The sequence below is a fragment of the Octopus sinensis genome, linkage group LG6 (assembly GCF_006345805.1).
Source record: "Octopus sinensis linkage group LG6, ASM634580v1, whole genome shotgun sequence".
NCBI classification, from domain to species: Eukaryota; Metazoa; Mollusca; class Cephalopoda; order Octopoda; family Octopodidae; genus Octopus; species Octopus sinensis.
The window spans coordinates 24189660-24216930 of NC_043002.1; the positions used below are offsets into that span (position 1 = coordinate 24189660).

Below are 27271 nucleotides of genomic sequence, written 5' to 3' on the forward strand. Positions count from 1 at the left end.
GCATACATGCAATATACACATTAAAAATGTAAGGGAAACTTAGAACATGTCTTTCATTTTATCATATTTCCCCTCACATTGTTTTACATCCTACAGCCTTCTTTGTTCTTTTTTCTCATTTTCACCCTTCCTCAGTGATTCTTATTATTACCATTCAACTCAGAAACAATGTACATGCTATGTACCTTTTTCTTTACATCAGCAGAAACTTGGAAACAGGCAAACAACTTCATCAAAATCTGCTATTATCTATATTTCTTTATGGGGCAAGGTATTTGAGTAATTACTCTAGGGTGTCATGGAGCAAGAAAATATTTTAACTTCAATTGTAAGATTACATGCTCCAATTACAACCTGTAAAACCTGCTGAGAAAAATACCTATATGAATTTCCAAGTATTGTGGAAAACCAAGTTTATTGATGGTGAATGTGTATTCATATTATAATGTCATATATTTATTAATTTAATGTTTGTTTGTTTTCATGCTAGTATGAGTTAGATGGGAACATAACTGAGGGAGAATTTAACAACTGGATACCTTTCTTGTTGGCAACTCTTACATGTGTTCAAAAGTGCAGTGTTTGAACATAATATCAACAAGGAATGCAAACATCATAACCATTTCACTCAAGCAGTAGCAAGTGGAATATCAACAACTGCACACATTATCCATATCATTTTAATGTTTCCTTCTCCGTAATTGCAAAGGTCAGACAAAATTCACTGACGCAGATTTTCTCTACCCAGATGCTCTTCCCGTCACCAACCCTCAATGGTTTCAAAGCAATGTAATGTTTCCTCTAGCTTTTTGAACATGAGCAGCATGATGGTTGGACAAGATTTCATTGTAGATTGTAAACAAACAATATCACCTGTATGGCAGTGACATCTGTTTACAATTAGTAGACAATGTTAAAACGAGAATAGAAAAACACAAACACATACATATATACATGTTCAGGTTCTTTTAGTTTCCGTCTGCCAAATCCACTCACAAGGTTCTGGTTGGCTGAGACTATAACAAAAGACACTTTCCCAAGGTGCATGCAATGAAACTGAACCCAAAACCATATGACTGTAAAGCAAACTTCTCAACTACACAACCATGCCTAGAGTTTGTATGCATATGTATGTATGGATATATACGTTTGTATGTATGCATGTATGTGTTCAATGAAGATTCCACTCTGAAAAAACAGTAAATTCTTTAATGAATTGGAAAAAAAAATTGTTTTTACTAAACATGAAAAAAGAAGCATTTGACAAATTGTGCTGCTGGGTGAATGCCATCCAGTTCTGAGGAGTCACTGACATTCTTCAGATGTTGTAGGCCTTGTTTTTTGCCATGATGCCCTCACCCATTTGACAGATGTAATACACACTTCCTCCCTTTATCTTGTCTGCCTTTTCACCTGCATGCTGCACATCAAGGACCTTTTGCATTAGATCTATCTGTCGGTCTCTTTCTCTCTCTCTCACACATTATCATCATTTAAAGTCTGTTTTCCAAACTGGCATGAGTTGAACAGTTTGACTAAACTGGTAGGCTGCACCAGGTTTCAATCTGATTTGGCATGATTTCTACAGCTTGATGCCCTTCCTAATGCCAACTGCTCCAAGAATGTAGTGAGTGTTTTTTACATGTCACCGGCACAGGTGCCAGTTACTAAACACTGGCATTGGCCACAACTACGACCTTACTTGGCTCGACAGGTCTTCTCAAGCACAGTATGTTGCCAAAGATCTCAGTCACTTGTCACTGCCTCTGTGAGGCCCAAAATTCAAAGGGTGCTTCTTATGTGCCAAGTATGCAACACTGTCATCAGCCATGACTACAATTTTACTTACCTTGGCAAATTTTCTCAAGAACAACATATCGGGTGTCATTTACGTGCCACTGGCAAGAGTGCCAGTTACACGACACACACACACACACATCATTATTTTTCTCTAAGCTTTTCTATGTTAGCATGGAATATGTGACTTTTTTCAGGCACTGTTTTACTGCTGGATGCCTTCTCTGATATCATCCCTTTTAGTCACCTCATACAACAACACTCACAGATAGTGCACCTACTCTAAAACATGGATACAGACACACACACGTATGCTTATGGTTGTCTGTCAAATTCACTGATAACCATCATCCCCTGTTGCAGATCTTTTGATGACAATTAATGAGTAACATCAGAGAACACAGCTACACAGATGACTGGAAAATTGCAAGTGATACAGCTTATGCTATACCTACTGTAAGTAAACTATGGAAGTGATGGTATTTCAATGTTACAAGCACACATTATGCTCCAACTTCCACAACAACCATATCCGAGATCCATGATCTAGATTGCAGAAGATATCTATGCAATGATACTCAAAAGTGGAACCGAGGGTGCACATTTCCTAGTATCATTAACTACAAAGGAGATAGGCCCAGTGGTAAGAGTTACCCAAGACAACAGTTACTTCCTCCTAGCTGCAAAACCAATCTGTTAGAAACTGCCTTAAAACTGAATGTCAGTTTGTTTTTCCCTACAGAATAAACTCCCCTAGCCTTCATTGTTCTGAACTCACCCAGAAAGGTGTAGAACAGTTCAGATAAGTGTTGTCCCCACCATGGCTATGGAACCCTACCAACCTCTTTGCTAAACAGATATTTTGATAAGAATTAAGAGTTCATTACATCCAAAATAGTTTTAAAGCTCATTCATTTACCACCATCATGAGTATTTGTCCTTATTCACTATTGCTAGACAGGTAAAGGCTATCTCTAGGTTCATTTGTCTTTTGACACATTTCTTTGTCCTGCTGGGGATGCCAATTTAGTTACTAACAACCCAATAATATAACAGATTGTACAGGGTTACATGTTACTAGTAACCTGGCACGTGTACAGACATGCACTCACAATACAAAAGCCTTGTGCTGTAGCATTCCATCACTATCATCTTTTCTTTTATCTTCTACCCCTTATTGAAATCCAATGTAATACATAAACTTAATGAGATCCGACACAGCTGAAATGACATTATTTTAAACGGGCAACCAGGTACATTCCTTTTTATAATTTTAATCCAAAATTTACAGCGGAGTAAGACTAAATATATGTCTTACACTTAATTACTCCATCTCAATCTATAATCTGGTTTCAGGAGCAGAAAGTTTTAAAAAAAGTGTAGGAATTTTATTATGATTAGGATTGAGTTGGAACAAAAATCAAACTGAAATAATAACAAACAAATTAAGCTTTGTTAGTAAACATCAACAAGACAGATAAACCTAACCGTCATCTCAAAGTCTCTAGAAGTGGAAAGAAGCTATTACCTTATGTGGTGGAGTCTTTATCAATTCGCTGGCTTTAAGGCTATCTACATATTCATCTCCTTCAATGTCTTCATCCTGTCACAAAACGGAATTTACAGAAATAAGTGAATAAATAAATGAAAAATAATAGGAGGAAACTAGTGTAACACTATGTATAATTCCAAAAAGCTGAGTGCTTGTAAGAAGCAGTTGAGAAATATCTACCTGGATAGGATGTTACACTTGACCATATAACAGATTATAATGGATAACATATTGCTGGTTATACACAAAGCAACTCATTTCCCCCATGATCTCGTATCCCTTCCCTTGGTCTACAATACTGTTTCTCATCATGCATTACTTCACCTGTCTGATTTAAACACTTAAGAAGAAGCCTCAGCACAATTACAAAATTGGTAGAAAGAGCAGCCAAATCTTCCTCAAATTAAATCCTATGTTAACCCTTTAGCATTCAGATTACTCTGTCAAATGTAAACCCTTTTAATCACATTGTTTTTAATTAATTGTACAGCATCTTGTAACTCTGAGGTTTTGATGATGTCCCTGTTTAATTTTAGAATGACTTTGTAGGATAGGTGTGAGAGGTCAGAGCTGGCTGGTTTGAACATAAAACAGGAAGACAAATTTGGCCTGATATGGCCGGTTTAAACACTAAAGGGTTAAACAAAAACAGCCATGTATTTCCTCTACAGCAATAAACCTATTCCTCTCCTTTCTTTCATACTTTAACCTCTCAAAGTCATCTCCCTCTACCACAGTGCCACTCAACTGAGTGGGGCCTTAGCCTTACAAATTAGAGTGAGTACATCCAGTAGTCTCTGTAAAGTGATTGGTATTAGGAAGGATATCTAGAGATAAAAACCATACCAAAGGAGGCATTGAAGTATGAACTTGTCAGATTCTGTTCAATCGTCCAAGCCATGTGAGCTTGCAAAAGATATTAAATGATGATGATTTGACTATATATATGTATATATATATACAACTCATTTACCTCCAATCTTGGGCATTCACTACCAAACATTGCACTTCAAGAGGAGAGCAAATGATACATCAGAAAAGAGATTACATCATATGGGAAAAAAAAAATCTACTTCATGATCAGTAGTAGAAAGTGATTTCATACAATTGTAAATGCAGTTAATCCTACAAATAGCTAACTCATTTGTGCAAATATAGAGAACTAGCAGAAAATATTTTTTAATAATAATAAATATTCTCACTTCATCCTCTTCTTCCTCCTCATCCTCCTCCTCTTCTTCTTCTTCTTCCTCATCTTCCTCCTCCTCTTCGTCCTCTTCATCATCACCTTCATCATCACTGAGAAAAGGAAAAGAAACTTCAGAACTATATCAAATACATGTAGAGTACAATGCAGTTTATATTTCACTTGCATATTTATTTATAGGTCCATGTCAGCTAGAAAAACATAGGTAAGGAGAAAATTGTAGAAAATAAATAACAAGTCTTTTTAATTTTGTTAGACAAAAGAGGAAATGTTCATGGCCTTTAAAGGGCAAAATCCTAAACTGGTTAGATGGCTGCAGTTGATAGAGAGCTCCTGACAAAAATGTTGAGCAGGGAATTCCAGAATGTTACAGTTTAAGTGGAAAAAGCATTTAGTTAGTGGTCTTCAAAGAATCTGTAGGCAAGTCTGGTGCAGCCATCTGGTTTGCCAGACCTCAGTCAAATCGTCCAACCCATGCTAGCATGAAAAGCGGACGTTAAATGATGATGATGATAATTAAGAAGTTCACTTTGAATATACAAAATCCAAGGTCTGATCCCACTGCATAGCATCTTTGGCAAATTTCATTTTCTATAGCCCCAAGTTTAAGCCACACCAATAGATGGAAATTGTACAGGAGGAGGATTGTTCCTGTAATTCCAAAGATACAGCCTTATCACACACAGTGTCATGCTGATTCTACTGTTTATGTTAAGAGCATACGCTATTTCTGCTGATTATGTGTTCAGTTGACTGAATAACTGAATTCTCATTGTTGAATGACAGAGATCCACCAACACCACCACCATTTAAGAATCTACAATCACTGACCAATGATTTTTGAGAGTTGAAGAAGAAATGAAACCAAAGCCAAATCATTATAAGGTTAGAGTGCAGTTGTGAGATTAATTGAGCAAATGAATACTTGTTAAACACTTTTCTGAATATATTTCTAGAATAATCTTTCAGATTTGTTTTAATTAATTTTGGGGAAAAAAAAACACATCATCGTCGTCGTTTAATGTCCGCTTTCCATGCTGGCATGGGTTGGACGGTTTGGCAAGCCAGATGGCTGCACCAGTCTCCAACCTGATCTGGATGCCCTTCTTAATGCCAACCACTCTGAGTGTAGTGGGTGCTTTTATGTGCCACCGGCACGAGGGCCAGTCAGGTGGTACTGGCAATGGCCGTGCTCGAACAGTGTTTTTTACGTGCCACCTGCACAGGAGCAAGTCCAGCGGCAATGGCAACGACCTCACTCAAATGTTGTTTATCACATGCCACTGGCACAAGTGCCAGCAAGGCGACGCTGGAAATATGTTCGAATGGTGTTTTTTACATGCCACCGGCATGGGAGCCAGTCAGTGGCTCTGGCAATGATCACACTCGGATGGTGCTTTTAATGTACCACTAGCACGGATGCCAGACAGGTGGTGCTGTCATCGGCCACATCAGCAAATTTGATTTCGATTTCACTTGCCTCAACAGGTCTTCACAAGCAGAGTTTAGTGTCCAATGAAAGAAAGGTACACATAAGTGGGCTGGTTACACTACTGGATTAGGCCACGAGGTTATGGTCTCACTTGGCTTGCCAGGTCTTCTAAAGCACAGCGTATTTCCAAAGATCTCGGTCACTAGTCATTGCCTTGGTGCTGCCTAATGTTTGAAGGTCGTGCTTCACCACCTCATCACAGGTCTTCCTGGGTTTACCTCTTCCACAGGTTCCCTCAACCACTAGGGTGTGACAGTTTTTCACACAGCTATCCTCATCCATTCTCACCACATGACCATACCAGCGCAGTCATCTCTTGTAGAAAGGATTTAGTAAAATAGCTAACATTTTCATTGTATTTGGAACATAACTTACCAGATGTTTCTTACACATAACTATGATGGAAAATACTACAGAAAGTGAAGATATAGATACTGGTCTACACAACCCTTCAACCATTGAAAATTGTCTTTAACACTTTAGTCAAAGTCGCTTTACAAACATGAGAAGTGTATAATTAGTGGATCAGAAGTGTGTTACTAAATTATTATTAATGTCATTATTGCTGTTGTTGTAATAATAGTTTCTAGCTTAAAGGGTAATGTTAGTTACATTGCCTCATCTTAGGTCCACCAAAAGCCTACAAGTTTATTATGCCAGAGTTTACCCTGGTTTCCACAGCATTTAAACAAGCAATACAGTTATCTATACAAGAATGAACTGAACTAAATATTTTATCAAACAAGATGACACTTACCTGAATGAACCAAGAGAATCAAGTTTCCCAATAGACTCCATATAAACCTTAATATTCTCTATTCCATCCTCACCTATGCAGTTTTCTGAAAGAAAGCAACAACAATCATGAAACAAAAGGAGAAAAGAAGTATTTTATTTAATAGAAAGAAAATAAAGATGTCTTAATATTAGATATCGTAAGACCACTTTTCATGCATTAGTGATAATAAAATCACAATTACAGGACAGATGTATGCATCTATGTATATCAGCATGTAAATGGGTTTTTTTTTTTGTAGATTTAAGTGCGTGCGCTACATGCATGTGCACAAAGCTGAAGGAAACCAATTCTAAAAAGAATTGAACTTAGGAAAAAACAAGATAGAATAAAACACTGCAAAGTAATATTTATTTCTAATAATGATTTTTAGACAGAAATAAGGGCAGAAGTATGTAGAGGAAATGCAAAAATGATTGAATGAACCCTCACTGTATCACTAGTACTTTAACCCTTTCGTTACCAAACCGCCCAAAGCCGCCCGAAAAAAATTTTGGTTTATGAAACCAAATCGCCCAAAGCCGCCCGAATTTACCTATTCATATTTAAATGAGAATATCAGAGCAAATCTCTTCAGTACATTCGTGAAAACACGTATTATACTTCGTAAACAGTTCAACTACAGTTTTGTACAATAATCGAAGTGTAATTTTAATTCCGTGAATTTTGGGAGATTTTTTTCCGAAATTTGTTCCTATTGTTTTCAAAATTTGTAATTCTGACAAAAATGGATACGAATTTCATTATATCAAGCAGCGAGTCAGAATTCGAAGGATTTTCTACTGAAGACCTTCATAAATCTAACTCTATGACTGAAAAAAAAAAACACATGGTATTTGATAATGAATCTGATGTTTCATTTTCCGAAAGTGAAAACAGTGAATCTGAGATCTCCGATAGCGATAAAGAAAACGAATTGGCACCTGAATGGAGTGAAAATTTAAAAACTGTTTCTTTCGGTAATTTTTCTGAAGAAACTGGACCAAGCCACAGACTTTCCCAGAAGGGTAACGCCTTAGACAATTTCTATTTACTTTTTCGACTGAGCCTATCTGAAATCATTACAGCAGAAACGAACCGTTACGCTAAACGTAAACAAAGCGAAAGAAAGGATAGTTTGTGGTTTCCCACAACCTTAAATGAAATTAAGACTATTTTGCCATAAATATTATTATGGGTATCAGAAAGTTACCCAGAATAACAAATTCTATCGTAAAATTTTGTTGTATACCCAATTGAATATTAGCTAATAACCCATTTTCTATAGCAATGTTTGAACAAAATTTTAATAATTTTATATTTTGTTCAATTTACCTGTATCTACCAGCAAATAGAGTCACTTTGTGACAAAAGTTATAGTATAGAATTGGTTGAGAATATTTCATTAAATTATCTTCCAAAAATCAGATTAATATATCGATAAATAAAAAAGTTATAGTTGTTTAATGAACCCAGACTAAATTTATGATTACGTTAGAAATTAATTGAAACACATAAGGGGTGTAATTTGGTCAGAAATATAGTAACGAAAGGGTTAATTAAGCTCACAACAGCTTCAGTGACTTAATTAACCTATGGGAAGTGAAAGGTCAAAACTGGCCTGGTAAGATTTGAACTTAGGACATAACGAGATGTAATGAGACAGGACATGGTATTTCATTTACCATTATACTGATTCTGTCACTCCACTACTATTCCAATGAATGCTGTCAGTTGTTAAGCTGCAAGTCATCCCTGATCAAGCAGGCCCATGATCAATGGCATTCAGCTAGGACCATCCTGTCTTTGTAGGATATTTAGGACTAAGTATACAATATGTACTTTTCTTAATATAGTAATAAGTTATTTGATGGAGATTTGCTGCTATTTCTAGCCAGTCAAGTGACCATATATAGGCTTCCTTATTAGCTTGAAATGCATTTAGCAAGGTGCTTTACCTAATCTCTTTTTTCAGACAATTATATTGCTATGTCTATGACTACAGTATCCAAAGCCACCTTCATTCAAGACTTGATTTGTTATTTCTTATAGGTCAAATAATCACACTAGTGCTCTCACATCAGCTCCATGCAATAGGCAGGAGTTCAAATTATTTCATTAAGATATAAATGAACAGACAAACAAATAAATGAATAAAGACTTTACCATTGAGCTCTACAAATTCCAAATTTTCTTTATTCTGCATTGCCTTGATTACAACACTGGCGCCATCTCTTCCTATTTCATTACCACTTAATATAAGTTGCTACAAACAGGAGAAAATATATATTTTTATATTTGAAAAAGTCACATTATCATACAAGCAGCAATTATCATAGATTTAAATATCTGAGATGGATTGATTAAATTTAATTTTTCCAATCTTTTAATATCATCTTTAGTGGGTGTATTGAAAATATTTATACCTACAATTTACATTTTGATCACAGATCAACAAGTGTTGAATCTCTGGATATCTACATGATCCTAAACTGAATTTAACCCTTTAGCATTTAGAATGGCTATATCTAACCTAAATAATCTATTAGTTTTATGTTCAAACAGACCAGATCCAGCCTCTCACAAATACTGTACAATGTCATTCTAAAAATAAGCAATCACACTGGTGAAATCTCAAAACTACAAGCCATGATTAATTGAAATCAATATGAAGAAATAAGCATTACATTTGACAGAGTAATCTAAACTGGGATTTTACCAAATGACAACTAGAGATTGAAGTGATTGAAACTGTAGATATAAATACTGTAAATAAATATCCTAAAAATGAGTTTAATAATTCACAAAATTTATAATCGTGAAATGATTATCATTGTCATTACCAAGCCATTGAGATAATGAACCTACACTTGTTTTTACCTCATTCATCTAATGTAACAAAACTCCATTTACTTCTTACTCTTTTTTTTTTGTAATTGCCAGCTCTCCACCAGACAATGTATCTAGAGAGTCATTTGGTGTAGCTATGTTCTTGTGTGAACATGCATAATGAAAAACAAAATGTATCTGCAGTGATTATCATTTGATGAAGTCAATTGTTCTCTCCTTGACATGACTTCCATCTACAGGTAGATCTAGAATTTATAAATCAAAGCTTCCTCATGACAACAGCCTAACTTAGGAGCAAAACTCTTGTTCTGACAGGCCTAGATCTTAAGTTGCTCACCACTAAGATCCAGGGGCAAGTTTTATGAATACAACTCAAAACAGTAAGACATCAAGTTTTTAGACAATTATATTCAACTTGATGTAAGTGTCTGTTACACACGCACCCAATGAACTTCTTTCAGTTTCAGTCTACCAAATCCACGCAAAAGGCTTTGGCTGGCCTGGAGCTACAGTAGAAGACACTTGTCAAAGGTGCCATGCAGTGGGACTGAACCCAAGACTACATGGCTTGGAAGCATATACTCACACACACACACACACGCACAACTCTAGTAAATTATTATAAAGAGATTTGATTTTTTCCAAACCAAACTGCTTGACACTGCTGTTGATTCTATTATAAAAAATTGTCTGTTTGAAAATGATCATATACAAATCAGAACCTTTTGTTATAACTTTATCACTGAGAAAATGACAAGGGACCGACAGTTGTGGCAATTTTCTGTACATGAGATGATACATCAAGCTAAGTAAAATCACAGCCATCCATACATACAGGCTTGTCCTTTACGGGTGCTGGTACCACATAAAATGCACTAATACTGGGCTGTGTAAATGCACCCAACAGATTCTGTAAAGTAGGTGGCATTAGGAAGGGCATCCAACCATAGAAACCATGCCATAACAGACAATTGGAGCCTGGACAGTTCCTGTCAAACTCATGCCAGCATGGAAAACATGTTAAACGATGATGATTTGCATATAAACACCATAATTAATGAAAAAGTTATTTTGCTAATCGATCTACTTCAATGGAAATTGCAGCTGTGATACCATTGCCGGTGGTATGTAAGAGAACCATCCGAATGTGTCCGTTGCCAGCGCTGCCCCGACTGGCCTAGTGCCAGTGGCACGTAAAAAGCACCATCCGATTGTGGCCGTTGCCAGCCTCGACTGGCCCCCATGCCAGTGGCATGTAAAAAGCACCATCCGATCGTGGCCGTTGGCCAGCCTCGTCTGGCACCTGTGCCGGTGGCACGTAAAAAGCACCCAGTACACCCACAGAGTGGTTGGCGTTAGGAAGGGCATCCAGCCGTAGAAACATTGCCAGATCAGACTGGGCCTGGTGCAGCCTTCTGGCTTCCCAGACCCCAGTTGAACCGTCCAACCCATGCTAGCATGGAAAGTGGACGCTAAACGATGATGATGACATAATGCATTCCTAGTCAATTTCTGAATTTACTGAAGCACATAAGCAGTATACATCATTAGAAATATGGCAATAAGATGATTAAACTAGAGATAGAGACAATTAATTGATCAGCAGTCAGGTCCCCAAATTCTTTTGACATCTTACACAATACCTTAATGTTAGGTTTGCACCAAGAAAAAGGATAGTCGCAGCACAATAGTTTATCTATCTAAAAACTCTTACAACTAGCAAGTCAACAAATCTGACAATAATAAAATGAATACAACTCACTTTTAAACATGGATGTGATGTCTTCAAACTTTCACCTATAGCTTTTGCACCTCCAGTCTTCAGAAGACAATCACCAAAATTAATTACTTCAAGCCTCTGCAGTTTTGGAAGGGCCTAGAGAGAAGACATTGATAATATCTTGATCTCATACATAAGCAGAAATAATAACAAATTAATAAGAATAGGAAATTTGACAGTTTCATTATTTCTTGTTTTTTTTTAAATGAATATTTGGAATATAACTTAGGAGAAATGCTTTACATGGGTATCAAAACAGGGTCACAGGTTCAGCTAAACGTTTATCATCATTTCAAAGATAGACACACAGACACAGGTTCTAACAAAAGAAGCAGAAAGCTAGATTGTTCTTAGAACTTGATTGGTACTATTTTATTCATCTTTGAAGAGTAAAATGTCTTGGTAGGAGTGGAACTCAGAGTGTAAAAGTATGTAATTAAATACCACAAGGCACTTTGTCTGAAATTTTACTGATTCTGCCAATAATAATAATGAGCCAAAGTGTAAAGTGGCTGTGTAGATACTTGACCTGCAAGAAATAACAAACAAATTTATCTCTAATTAGACAATCAGAGCTGTGACTTAGGGTTTAAATAACACGATTATGATTTCTCTTGACTAGTCACAAAGCAAATTAAGCAGAAGGTGCAATGTATAATTGAATGAACTAATTCCAGTAAACGTCTTGGTTAGTTGACATTACTCAGTAAAGAACATTGGGCTAGTTTCCCAGTTTCATATATTTCTTCTTGGATGAGATGCCAGTCCATCACAGGAAAACTCATTTATCAGCTGAGAGGATTAGAGCAACGTGAAATGAAGTGGTTTGCTCAGACCATGAATTGAAGCCACAATCTTACAATCACGAGTCCACCACTAACCACTAAACCATGTGCCTTGACATAGTAAACTTCTTAGTATATAATGTATATCTCAGACAATAAACAGATGAATTTTGTGCTTCACTGTTTCTGCCGACAACCTTTGAACTAATAATGACAGAGAATCATGAAAGTTACATAATGATTTGTTGTTTAGCCCCAGGACAGAAACAGAACAGAGATAAGGTCAATGCCAACTGAACTATGATTATTCCACCCTTTCATATATCTAGGATTACATTATTTAATGTACCATACTTTTTTAAGATAGTAAGATATGATTTGAGAGAAATTGGTTGCTTTTCCAAGCAGGTCAGATTACAGCCAATTTTTTTATGCCAATGAGGGAACCTTCCCCATTGGCATAAAGAAAGACTGCAACAAAAAATATAAGTGAGGACAGACCAAGTGAGATGAATTAACATAAAGGTTGGTTGTTAAGATCTGTACAGTGTATAACTGTTACATGAAAGAGAAAGGGAAAGTAAAAGATCTCTCGGGGCTGGTAGCTGAGATATTGAAGGGAATGGGCTGGAGACTAACTAGAAATAGTCACTCAAATTATATGGAAGTGGATTATTTCAACAGTGGAGAAGCAGTAGCATATTAATCAAGTTGCAAAAGCAGGACAGGCTAATCAGTTGGCCTGTTCCTCTTTTCTTTCTTAGTTTGATGCTTATCATTCACAGTAAAATGTTTGCTATTTTGATAACATTTAGTATAGTTACAGAAAAATAGATTGGATGGGGTACAGAATAAAGAACTATAAGCTCCTAAACCTTTTCTGTAGAAAATGTACAAATGCAATAAGGTTTTCCCTTTGGTACAAGACTGCAAGTTTTTGGAGGGAGAGTATAATTGATTATGTGACACCAGTATAAGAACTTGTACTAATAAATTAAAAAAGCAATAATTGAATTTGCCAGCATTTCTTGTAACTTACTTCAGCCATAGCTTGAGCTCCGTTTTCTGAAAATGTGTTATCATTGAGGTTAAGAGTTCTTAAGGAAGGGTTTGAGGCTAAAGCTTTAGCAAGGGCCAAAATACCCTTATGTTGGATTCCATTCTGTGGCATTTCAATACGTTCCAATGAACCAATGGTCTGCAAGAAAAATAGAGAAAGATAGAGTGGTATAGAGAAAATATACGACATAAGTCAATGTCTTCAACAAATGTAAAAGTAGTCTACCTTAAAGGCCTGTGCAAGAGCAGTAGCTCCTTCATTTTCCAACCGATTCCGTCCAGATACAAAAACACTCAACTGAAATGGTGTGCCAGCAGCCACACTGGTTTCATGACACTTCAACATAGTTTTGGCCAGCAGCTACAAAATAGAGAAATCTACAGTATTTCAAATTAGAAATAGTTGGGGTTTTTTTCATAATAACAATAGTATTAAAAATAATTTCTTTTATTCATCGCAGAGGCATCAGAAAAGAGGACATTACAAGACAAGCTACAACATAGAGGGAGTGGGTACATAAAATAAGGTGAGGAGGGAAAAAAAGTAAAGAGAGAAATGAGTTGAAAAGTATACATAATAGACAAAATATATGATGATACAGTCCACAAGATACAAGAGAGCCACCAATGCGGTCCAATCAAGAAATTCCACAGATCCACCAAGGGTATATGCTCTCTTCCAACAGATGTTTTCCAATGTACAAACATATGCTTTGAGTGGTTCCATTCACTCTAACCATTTTAACTGGTCATCCACCTTTGATAATTCAGAGGAGAGCACTTCCCTCCTCACACTCTAATTCCTTTCCAAGTGGAACTTGAAAAAGTAGATGAGGACTTGACGAAAGATGAAGGTGTCTATCATCAATTCGTTCAACATTGTTCACGGCACATTTACCACAGCCACCAAACACAAGTAAAACTGCCTGTTCATTCCTATTAAAGGAGGGGAGAGCATTTAGTGTAAGTATTAAGGCAGCAAGCTGGCTGAATCATTACAGCATGGGAAGGAATGCTTTGCAGTATTTTTTTCCACTCTTTACATTTTGGGTTCAGATTCTACCAAGGTCAACTTAGCCTTTCATCCTTTCAGGGTTGATAAAATAAGTACTAGCTGAACATTAGGGCCTATATAATTGACTAGCCCCTCCCACAAAATTTCAAGTCTTGTGTCTATAATAGAAAGGATTATCATCATCATTATCAAAGCTAAAATTAAATCACAGAATTAGAATTCAATGCAAGTCATATGTCTGGGTATTCCTTGAATTATAAATAAAACGTTTACAGTGAACAACAACAACTCTGCCTGGTGGAAAATAGTCCCTACCTACCCAGTAGTAATTAGGACTTAATAGACTGACATTTAAAGACCAGGAAAACAAGGAGTAAAAATACAAAAAGAAAAAAAAAAGAGTATGAAAATTGAGCCAAACTACTTAATGACATCTTTCAAATTGATGTAATTTGATTTACTGTATTTACTTGTGCATAGTCTTGCTAAATCTTGGTACAAAACTTTTCCCCTTCGTAGCTTTACATTGTCCTATGTATACATTGCACCTCAGTTTTTCCAGTTAAAATCAAGTATAAAATAGTGCAACTTGTGCAGAAGGAAGTACAGTATGTGTTATAAAATATGTTCATGTCACAATGTAACACGTTTGGCTCATATATCACAATGTAACATTGTTCATGTATCATAATGTTATGTTCATATATCAGAAAGCAAGATTTTGTAGACATGTCATTAGAAAACAAGGTAAGATATTATGTACACGTGTCATTACATAAGATGCGTTCATGTGTTCAAACAGGAAAATAATTACCTTTCCACCACTGATACCAAGTCCATTATTGTTCAGGTAAAGCTCTTTCAAAGAATAACAGCAGCTGCTTAGCAAGAGTTCTTCAATTCCTTCCACACCAATAGCACCAAATGCATTGTCACTGAGATTTAGTTCCACCAGATGAGCTCCTGCTGTCATAACAGCTGAACCTAAAGCTTTCTGGAAAATACAAAAGATAAAACTATATTAACCACTGTCATCCTCATTTCAGGGTTTAGTGGTTAGTGGGCCAAAGTTACAGAAGGCCAGAAACAGAAAGTTACTTTCAACAGTTGTTGCAGCACACAACACATGGACAAATTCAGATTTCAATCTCTCTGGTTTGGTAACGATGTACCTCCTCTACAGCAAAACACCTGTTCCTATCTGTCTGTCTCACTACAACCTTTCATTATCTGACACAAGATGCTCCTTCCCCTCTCAAAGGGTCTTTTACTTGCAAGTTATTTGATGACCCTGCCAGTGCTGATGCCATGTAAAAAGCATCCAGTCCACATTGTAAAGTGGTTGGCATTTGGAAGGGAATCCAGTTGTAAAAACATACCAAAACTGACCTCGACTGTGCTTGTGCCACACAAAAAGCACTCAGTCCAATGTGCTGGGTGGTTGGTGTTAGGAAGGGTATGCATTTGTAAAAACCCTGCCAAAAACATACAGAAGTCCAACCCATGCCAGTATGGAAAGCAGATGTTAAATGATGATGATGATGAAGTTAGGATTTCCTGAGTAGTGGAAGCCACCTTTATTTGATAAAATACACAGGAAAAACCAATAACAGAAACATGGTATGGATACCCAATTTGTTAGAAGTAGCAGCCAAATCTCTTGCTCTTGCCTTTAAAAAAGACTAGTCCCAACATCGTTTTTCACAGAAGACTGGAAATGAACAATCTCACTAGTATGATGGTGATGCTCATTTACAGCCATTACATGAGGTCTAATCAAGGATACACACACAAACACATAATATATATGTGTGTGTATCCTTGTCTAGACATCATTAAATTTATTTACAAGACTGGTTGGCTAAGGGCTAGAGTAAAAGACACTTGCCCAAAGTGCTGTACAGTGGTACTGAACCCAAGACCCCATGGGTGGGAAGAACCTTCTTAACCACAAAGCCACAGCCTTTCTTATTCATTATTATTAAGAGAAAAACACCAACAAAATTTGCATAATGGGTACTGTCATAATTTTAAGACCCCACAATATGAGTCATGTAACAAGTGGTAATGGAAACAACTGAAATTGGAAAATGAAATTGATAACAATAGCATCGTTATTATTTCAAACAAGACAAAGACAGGAGGCTGAAGAAGAGATATGGTGAAGATAAAGAACAACAAAATTCTACATACCAATGAGGGTGGAACTTCCTCCCTTAGTCGTCCAGTAAACATATCACTCCATAGAGCTCTCTAGAAAATGGAGTAAAGGAAAAATGACATTAAAATTACTTTTGAAATACATAGTAGGTAGCAAGGAGGTTAATGTGCTAGATGGTCATAAGTTCAAACTTTACAACTAACATGTTGGTCTCTTTAAAATAACTTACAAACCCATTGGTTTATCAGAGTACAACTGAAAATGTCAAATCCTTCAAAGAAGCAACAAGGGAATGGGTATTTTGTTGTCTCAGGCCCATGGAAGGATTTAAAACTTACAATGCAAGTTAGTGAAATCCTTTGTCAAAGACTTGCTTCATTGAGTTGCAAATTGTTTTACTGGAACCACTGTCACCATATTCTAGTTGATTTTGCTTTTCTTCCAAACATATTAAAATGATAATAAATCTCTGAACGAGATGTAAACAGTAAGCGCTCGACAACGTAAAGTATACTAGCCATCTCAATCTGGCTAACCACTAGGGGTGGGTGTTACTGTAGCTTTTTAGCCCCAGGAGATCATCGTCTCCAGCTGGTTACTGGGAAAAACATTAAATAGATATTCGCAAACAGGTCTCTCCTTATCGAAAACCGGTGATTACCGTGTGTTGACAAGAGACAATAATCTTGAAATTGCAGTCCATGCGTATCACTTAGGTTTACGAGAGGGGATGACCTCCCTTTGCAAATATCATAAGAGCACAGAAATTGTGTCTAAAGCCAGCTGGAGACGATGATCTCCTGTGGTCTAAAAAGCTACAGTAACACCCACCCCTAGTGGTTAGCCATATTGAGATGGCTAGTATACTTTATATTAAAATGAAATAAGTGAAAAATAAATGAAAATCTTTTGTCAAAAAAACTTGACACCAAAACAGTGTAATGGTTTGAACTTTTGACCTGCTTAACCTTTTAAGCATATGAGAGGATATTGGAGCACTCTGTCAATTAGAACGACGAGGGTCCCAGCTGGTATGATCAACAGAATAGCTTGCTCATGAAATTAACATGCAAGTGGCTGAGCACTCCACAAACATATGTACCCTTAACATAGTTCTTAGGGAGATTCAGGGTGACACACAGTGTGACAAGACCGGCCCTTTGAAATACAAGTACTATGCATTTTTGCCAGCTGAGTGGACTGGAGCAACGTGAAATAAAATGTCTTGCTCAAAGGCAAACATGACGCCGGGAATTGAACTCACAACCATACGATCATGAGCCGAATACCCTAACCACTAAGCCATGCACCTTCACGTTTTTTTAATCATTTAAACCAGCCACAATCAGCCCAAATATTCCACTTGCTTTATGTTAAAACTAACCAGATCCAACCTCTCACATCTACCCAACAATGTCATTCTAAAAATAAACGAACACACCATTGAAATCTTGAAGCTACAAGATAATGAATGATTAATTCAACACAAGTGAATAAATACATTAAAATGCATTACATTTGACACAGAAATCCGAATGCTAAGGGGTTAAGTCATAAAGTCTAATACACAAGTCAAGTTCATAACAAAGATGTCAAATACAACATTGGTATTATACAGTTTATAGCCAGTTATAACTCACAAGCAAGTATTTTTCTGTCACACTCTAACCTTTCATCCTCTGACACAAGTTTCTCTCCACAAAATTCCTTGTCTTGTGAGTTACTTGGTTACTCTGCCAGTGCTGGTGCCATGCTAAAAGCATCCAGTCCACACTGTAATGTGGTTGGCATTTGGAAGGGAATCCAGTTGTAAAAACATACCAAAACTGACCTCGACTGTGCTTGTGCCACACAAAAAGCTGTAAAAATCCTGCCAAAACTAACTTCATCTATGCTGGTGCCACATAAAAAGCAGAATCCACTCTGCAGAGTAGTTGGTGTTAGGAAGGGCATCCAGCTGTAAAATCCCTGCCAAAACAGACACAGTAACCTAGGAGAGCTTTGCTACCTGGCCAGCTCCTGTCAACCATCCTACCCATGCATGGAAGATGGACGTTAAACGATGATGATGATATTGATGGAGTTGCAAGCAGACATAGACACTCTCTTTGCTCTCCCACTTTAACCTAAAGGAATATCTAGGATGTGATTGCTAGAAGGGCACAACCACCAACCAGCTAACACACATTACAGTTAATTAAACTAGAGCAGTGTCAAATGAAAAGCTTTGCTCATGGTCACAATGTGCAACCCAGGCCAGGGAACTGATTAATGAGTTGAGCACCCTAACCACTAAGCTACTTGCCTTCACAACAATGGCATGCCAACCTACTTATAGGCTAAGTGCAAGCTGCTGCATTGCATCCTTAAAAAACAACATTTTTACTTACTTCAAGCCTGTCTAACTATAAGTAGGTGCTACTTTTAATCCATCCTTCAGCGGTTAGCATAAAAGTATCTATAAAATTTATAAAACTATAAAACCTATACCACTAATATTAGCATGAAATGGCTGATGGAAAACAAGGATAATAATGATATAATGATTTCTAATATAAGGTTTTCTATTTCAGGGTGTTAGATATAGTTCACTGTATTCATACTAGTATTTGGCTGGTACTTATTCAATCAACCTTGGAAGGAACTGAACTGATAATGTACAGAGGAAAACTGAATATCACAGAACATTCAGTTCAATGCTCTAGTGATTCTTCCAATCAATAACCACCAGTAAAAGGCTACAAATTTGTGAAGGAAGGAGGTAGAATAACATAATTAGCACTTATTGACACTAAAGGGATGAAATATAAAGTGAACCTGGTCATATTTGAACACTGAGGTACAGAACAAAGGAAAGGGATTTAGGCAGCAATCTATTTCTGCCATTTCACAGCATTTTAATATCTTATAATAATTCTGCTTGTCATTGCGTTACTTAGCCTGTCGGAAACGCTTTCATGTGATTGGAGAAAATGAAGAAAGAAAATAGGGAGAGGAAAAAAGGAGAAGTATCTATGACATGAGGTAGAGGGAATGTAATTGTAACACTTTCACATGATTAGTTCAAAGGAAGGAGAGGAGAAAGAAAAAGGAGAGAGAAAAAGAGGATAAGGCAAAGAGTGAGACAGAAAGAGGGTGAGAGAAGAGAGAAGTGTCTGTGATGTGAGGTAGGAGGAACATAATAATTTTAGCAGAGGGGTGATGTTCTGACGGTGAGGTTAAAGAAAGGGAGGGAGAGAGAGAGGAGAGATGGTGGTGGTGGTGGCATTGGTGATTGGATAGTGAAAAGTGTATTGTTTTAAAAATTGAACTAAGACTTTATATAACCTATCACTTAACATGTGCATAAGTGTAATTCCATGAAATATTCTTATTTACGTGGTAGACATATGCAATTTAACTAAAGGTTGTATCATATGTATAGGATATTCTTTTTTTTGTTTATGGGGAAAATAGAAAAATAAGAGTGAATATTTATTTTGTGAGTGCTGTGTATTAAGTCTATAAAATTGTGCATAAAGTATCATCATCATCCTTTAATGTCCACTTTCCATGCTAGCAGGGGTTGGACTATTTAACTGAGGACTGGCGAACCAGATGGCTGTGCCAGGTTCCAATCTGATCTGGCAGAGTTTCTACAGCTGAATGTCCTTCCTAACGCCAACCACTCCGAGTGTAGTGGGTGCTTTTACGTGCCACCTGCACGAGGGCCAGTCTGGTGGTACTGGCAATGGCCATGCTCAAAATGGTGTTTTTTACGTGCCACCTGCACAGGAGTCAGTCCAGCGGCACTGGCAACAACCTCGCTCGAATGTCTGTTCACGTGCCAGTAAGGCGACATACAAAATGCATTAAGTAATCATCGTATTCCAATTCCTTTCACATTTCAATGACTAGCAGATAAGCAACTATCTTTCCATACAGACACAACACAGGCTACACTTTCAGTTTTTTGGATAAAGTTATCAGAAATAACCCAATAGGTTTACAATTAATTCCATGAAATATTCACAGGTCCCACTAGTTATAATAATAATAATTGCTTTAAATTTTAATTTATTATAATTGTTTAAAATTTAGGAAAAAGATCAGCAATTTTAGGAGGTTAGTCAATGCCATCAACTCCAGTACTTGACTGGTACTTAATCTTATTGACTCCAAAAGGAAGAAAGGGTAACGTTAATCTTGGTGGAATTTGAACTCAGTTAATAAAAACAGACAAGTACTGCAGAGCATTTGTTCAACACTAACAATTCTGCTAATCTACAGTTTTAGATATAATAATTATGGTTCTAATTTGGACAAAGGCCAGTGATTTTGAAGGGATGGGGTTAGGTAATTACATTGACTCCAATACTTGACCAGTACTTTATTTTATCAATTGCAGATGGATGATAAAAAAAAAATTTGACCATGACAGAATCTGAACCCAGAATGTGAAGATCCAGAAGAAATGCATTTTTGTGAGGCTCTAGTAATTCTGTCAGCTCACCACCTCATATAATAATTCTTTACACTATATGCAAAAGACCAGCAACTTTAAGGGGGTAGACGGCTAAGTTAATTACATCGAGCTAGTGCTCAACTAGTACTTCTTTTATCAACACCAAAAGAAATGAAAGGCAAAGTCAACCTTGGTACTTGAATTTAGAATATAAACCGGGAAGAAATACAACTAAGCATTATGTGCAGTGTGTTAGCAATTCTAAAAATAACAATAAATTCTAATATTGACCCAAGGCCATGGGGTAGAAAGGGCTCCTTAGCCGTAGTGAAGGCAATCTATCTAGGGAGATAACCTTACAATAAATCACTGGGTCCGTAGCTTAGAAATACTGGGTTGACGTCCAGCGGGAACAGCTTTGTTTCATGGAGGAGGAAAGATCTTCTTTAGTACTTGGTTGTACAATGCTTTCCAATGTGTGTAGTAGTGGCGCGCACACACATTATTAGCCATTTGAAAAGACTATGAAAGTCTCGACCACGGTCGAACAATGATGATGATGATGAAGGCCATAAATATGTTGGGATCTAATAACAAATTGAGTTAAACCCAGTACTTGATTGGTACTTTATTTTATTGACTCTAAAAGAAGGAAAAAGTAATTGTCCACACCAGTAGGATATGAACTCTGAACTTGAAACTAATAAGCTAATAACTATTGTGCATTTCCGCTGGCACTGTCATTCCCACACCATATTATTATTATAATGATGATGATGATGATTCTGAGACTTCTGACTTTGGTACAAGTCTACACCACATATCACATTAAATTTTTTTCATACATTAAAAAATAATAATAATAGTAATTTCCAAACAACTTACTTTAAATTCTGGATGATTTTCCAAACTCTTTGCAATTGCCTTAGCAGCATTCGGTCCTACCGTATTCCCATCCAAACGTAACGCACACATATTCTTGAAATCATTGATTGCATCAATGATTTCTTGTGCTATATAGAAAAAAAGATAACAATAAATATTACGGAATTTGACAAAATTTAGAGTTCATAGCTATCATCATTATTATTTTAACATCAGTTTTACAATACCAATACTGTGTTGAAAGGTTTATATTATTCTGATTAATCTACACATGTTCATCACTTCATTAGCATTTAACGTCCATTCTCCATGCTGGCATGGGTTGGACAGTTTGACTGAAGGCTACATCAGGTACAAGTTGTCTGTTTTGGCATGGTTTCTATGGCTGGATGCCCTTCGTAATCCCAACCACTTCACAGATGGTACTAGGTGCTTTTTACATGGTGCTGGCATGGGTACTTTCAAAATCTCCCTTCTAACTTTACTTAAGTCTTCTTTGGTCCTACACTAACATTAACAACTGAATATATTTATCTCTGACAGCTTAGAAATTAATGCATTTGGTTGCTCATATCATGGGCAATGTCTCTCCTCTCTTAAGTAAAATGTAAAATAACTGTCTATCAAGGGGAGGCTTCCACCACCAAATTCATAACACATTTGGCATATATCAGCAGAGATCTTTCATACACCAGTCAATGCCTTTTGTTACAAAGAAATACACACACACACACACACAAAGATAAATCTTTTGTTATCTCTTATGCACATTTTTTAACTAATATTTTGCAGAAAAATGGCTTTTGAGATTGTGGTGTGCATAATGCTAAAATTTCGAACATAAATCTGAAAACCCAAGTGAAAAATATTTGGATGATTAAAATTGGTGACAAAGTCAGTATGGGAAGAAAACAGTCCAAATGCCTTTCAATCAATTTTGCTTATATAAACTTTAACAATATAATTGTAATCTAAACCTTTTAATTTGTATCTCTACAAAGTTTCATTGAAAAAAACATGCATTTTGCAATAAGTTATGAGGAAGTAAAGCCAAGATGGGAAGCACCAATCTGCTAAATAGAATACATCAGAGATCTAAGCTAAGGACTACTACTTATAATAATGTTAAATATTTGGAATTATATTCTTTTATCTTTTATTTGTTTCAGTCATCTGACTGCGGCCATGCTGGAGCACCGCCGTTAGTTGAGCAAATTGACGCCAGGACTTATTCTTTGTAAGCCTAGTTCTTACTCTATCGGTCTCTCTTGCTGAATCGCCAAGTTACGGGGACGTAAACACACCAGTATCGGTTGTCAAGCGATGTTGGGGGGACAAACAGACACACAAACATACACATATATATAGGACGGGCTTCTTTCAGTTTCCCCCACATCAAATTCAGGTATAATCGTAATTTACGCACTATAAAAGGTATTTGTTGAAAATTTCATCCAAACATGCCCATTTTTCTGTAAGTTATAAAGAAACAAAGCTGTCTAGTGTAAATGTTTCGAAACCCCTCTTCCCACTCCGGGAAAAAATGCTTACAACAAATTACGGGTGGAGGGAGGTCTGAAATAGCACGCCCACATACGTTGGGTTTTTTGTTTTGACAAGGATTTTTCCATTTATTTCCACCAAACACGTCTAAATGGTTCGGGATGGGGAGCTTCTTATGACGGACTTTTTCAATTTAATTTTGCATTACGCACTTAAAAATTACGATGTAATCGAAATCTACATCATCTGAAGCGTATTTGTGGAAGATGTCATTAAAAAATATCCATTTTTCTGAAAGTTGTTCGAAAACAATGACTAGGGTGGGAGGCACTCTTGGTAGCTATGACTAACTTTCATTGTGTGAAACTTAAGATCGAGTATTCAATTTGAACATTGATTACATATGTATAAGTCGGTCACTGAAAAACAAATCAGGACACTTCCTAATCATTCACAACTCGAATACCTGAAGGAATAAGGCAAAGGTAAAGAATAAGCACACCCGATGGTTAAGGGTTAGGGTTACGCCGAAAACGGGTAGTGTGCATATTCTTTACCTCAACCAAGGAATAGTAATTGACGTCATTATTGTTGCCTTATATTTGTAATCACAAACACACATGGATGCAAATAAATACAACAATAATAATATTCTATGAACTTCAAGCTTTTCTTAAGAGCCTTTATCAACTGACGTAGATTTAGTCCGCCAAAAGCTTTTACTCAAATGCGGTCGAAAACAATTTTCTGTTTCCACACGCACAATATATATATATATTAGAAGGTAGTCCTCACAGTGTTCTGAATGGCGAGTGTATATGTTCGTCGATTTTTTTAAAACTGTGATATAAGACTTTAGTAAATCTATTCTTGTGAATGAACATCTTGAACGTGTTATTCGCAAGTATGATTTAAGGAAACAAGGTAATCGATAGTTTTCTATATACATAGTCCTTCTCTCTCTCTCTCTCTCTCTCTCTCTCTCTCTCTCTCTCTCTCTCTATATATATATATATATATATATATATATATATATATATATATATATATACATACATATATATAGTACCTATATATATATATATATACATACATATATAGTACCATATATATATATATATATACATACATATATATATATATATATATATATACATACATATATATATATATACATACATATATATATATACATACATATATATACATACATATATATATATATATATATATATATATATATACATACATATATATATATATACATACATATATATATACATACATATATATATATACATACATATATATATATATATATATATATATATATATACATACATATATATATATATATATATATATATATATACATACATACATTAAGCAAAGTGTACAAAGTGATAATTTCTTTATCCGTGCGCAAGGGACATCGAGAACCACCGATTTTAGGTTTTAATACCAAACCTAAACAAATATTAAGAAATACATTCCCTACCCATTCATCCACGTGGTCATTAACGACAAATCGAAAAGTATATAAAGAAATATGAATACTTTATTTTAAAAAAGTTAATTATCCTATTTGTCTTGTTATGAAAAATACGTTTTGGTTAGATATGTCTTAATTATTTCAGATTAGCCTTTTTTTTTACTTCTTTTCAGCTAATGGAACAATCAATATATCAACACACATATATATTGTTTGTTTGTATATAGGAGAAATAAAGAGTAATGATTTAAGAATGAAAGAAAGCAACGAAAACAATAAGAAAACGAAAAATAATAAAATACGGACCATCTTCAGCCTCGTTCAATTTCAGAGACCGGCCGGAGAAGCTTAACTCGTTTTTTTCATCTTCTACTGTAGTTTGCGAAAGTAATGATGTTATACTGGAAACATCGTTCGGATCTGATGTAGTCGGCGTGTCCGCAGACTTGAACACAAAAGGGGAGGACATAACAGCGCGTACAAATAGCAAAGAGAAACAAACCAGGAAACCCAACTAAATTTAAGTTAGCAAGACCCGACACAAGTTTTAAAGAATGGCGGTGAAAAGGAATTGAAAATTCCCGGTTACTCTCTTTAAATAGAGGTACGAAAAGACTACAGCCTTCTTCCGGGTCAATTATTTTTGTCACATTTAATTTAAATTAATGATTTAGGTTTGAGCGCTCAAGAAAAACATTTATGGAAATGTACACATAAATATTGTATTAAAATAATTTATCTTTACATACCATGTTTGTAATTCTCTATATAATTGATAGCAAAGTGTCTATAAAATGAAATTTAATCTAGGTTTACTTACATATCGATCAAGTTAGCAAAGCTTTAACATTTTTGTGACAACATATTCCCTCCATACATTCTCATGAAAATTTTAAGGAGAGAGGTAAAATCTACTCTCTCTCTTTGGAAGAGAAATTAATTTTGGCAGTGATAGAAAGGCACCAGAAGCGGCCAAGTAAAACGAGATACATAGCCTGCAAAATTAAGGAAAAACGTAAAAAAGGGTATTATTTGATTCATTCACCCGCACGATTTTCACAAAAAAAAAGGCGGATTTTTTGCGTTGAATCAAGTACCCTGACCTCCTAATATGCTGCAAACTCTATATTTTTGTTCGGAAAAAAGTGGAATGGGACCCCCCCCCCCTCCATTCCCGGAATCATTAGAATTTTTTTTTTTTCGTTGAATGTATTCCGGTGACGTAATATGCTACAAAACCCTTTTTTGGGGGCCGGAAAACGGGGTGGGGTGAGGTGGAACCCTTCACCCCCATTGATCTTGCATCTGCACGACTTTCACTTAGAAAATCACCCTGACCTCATAATATGCTGCAAACCCCTTATTTTTGTTCGGAAAAAAGGGGTGCGTGGGAAACCAGACCCCCCACCCCTATCCCGGAATAATTGGAATTTTTTTTTTCGTTGACTGAATTCCGGTGACCTAATATGCTACAAAACCCTTTTTGGGGTCTGGAAAACGGGGTGAGGTGGAGTGGAACCCTGGGAAATTTCACCCCACCCCCATCTTCAAATATTTTTGGCTATTTCTTTCTTTATCCATAATTTTGCAGAAATACATTTTCGAGAGTGTGTAGATTACATTAGATTGAAAATTCAGAGGAGTTTGAAATGACGTGACCTAGGCATCACTGTCAGCAGTGATTTGCGTTGGACAAAGCATATCTCTAAAATTGTCAAGAAGGCCGAGGGTGTCTTGGCATCACTCAGCAAGACTTTTGTTAGCCGCTCTCCAGCCATCTATTTAAAACTGTATACAGCTATGGTACGACCACACTTGGAATTCGCATCATCAGTTTGGAATCCCTATCTTGCTCAGAACATTGACCTCCTGGAATCTGTCCAGAGACGTGCAACCAAACGCATACCCTCCATCAGACACCTACCATATTCTGAGCGCCTTGTTTCCCTGGGCATGGATTCACTGAAGCTCCGGCGTCTAGCGACGGACTTGGTAAAAACCCACAAGGTTATCAACCACCTCACCAACAACAACACTGAACACCTTTTTGATCTCCATGTATCTAACACACGTGGACATGCCTACAAAGTCAGAAAGCAACACAGCTCCCATGACTTTCGGAAACATTTTTTCACGCTCAGAGTTGCTGAAGCATGGAATAAACTGCCTGCGTCAGTTGTTGACTGCCATGACACTGCATCCTTTAAGGCCCTCATGCTTTCCGAAATCCGCCGAAACTACACCTGATTATATATACACTTTAGATGAGTTGTAGTGCACCTGAGCACTGTACACAATTATTATTATTATTATTATTATTATTATTAATTATAATAAGTGAAGATGCAGAGGTTATATAAGTTAGTGGTAACGAAGTCTAGAGAGATAGACGATAAATTCATCTTTAAAAAGACACGTTAGAGTTTTTGCATGTATGTGTGAAATGGAGTAAAAGTAAAATATTAATAAAATAT

The 27271-nt window shown here is 36.3% G+C and overlaps 1 protein-coding gene and 1 long non-coding RNA gene across 3 annotated transcripts in view; one reads left to right on the top strand and one right to left on the bottom strand.

The window, feature by feature from the left end:
* LOC115213128 (ran GTPase-activating protein 1) overlaps positions 1-25389 on the bottom strand; it is a 39846-nt gene extending 14457 nt beyond the window's left edge. For both annotated transcript variants that reach the window (XM_029782060.2, XM_029782059.2), the window contains exons 1-11: positions 25104-25389; positions 21803-21930; positions 16506-16565; positions 15127-15306; positions 13524-13658; positions 13278-13436; positions 11436-11549; positions 8990-9089; positions 6806-6890; positions 4552-4648; positions 3326-3400 (exon numbers count right to left, since the gene is read on the bottom strand). In XM_029782060.2, the coding sequence (XP_029637920.1) occupies positions 3326-3400; positions 4552-4648; positions 6806-6890; positions 8990-9089; positions 11436-11549; positions 13278-13436; positions 13524-13658; positions 15127-15306; positions 16506-16565; positions 21803-21930; positions 25104-25266 (1296 nt within the window). In that variant the 5' untranslated portion in view covers positions 25267-25389. The remainder of the gene's footprint in view (positions 1-3325; positions 3401-4551; positions 4649-6805; positions 6891-8989; positions 9090-11435; positions 11550-13277; positions 13437-13523; positions 13659-15126; positions 15307-16505; positions 16566-21802; positions 21931-25103) is intronic.
* Positions 942-17593, top strand: LOC118763853. The gene is made up of 3 exons (XR_004999601.1): positions 942-956; positions 4002-4005; positions 17458-17593. It is a non-coding gene; the product is annotated as an uncharacterized LOC118763853 (long non-coding RNA).
* Positions 25390-27271: the final 1882 nt, after the last annotated feature.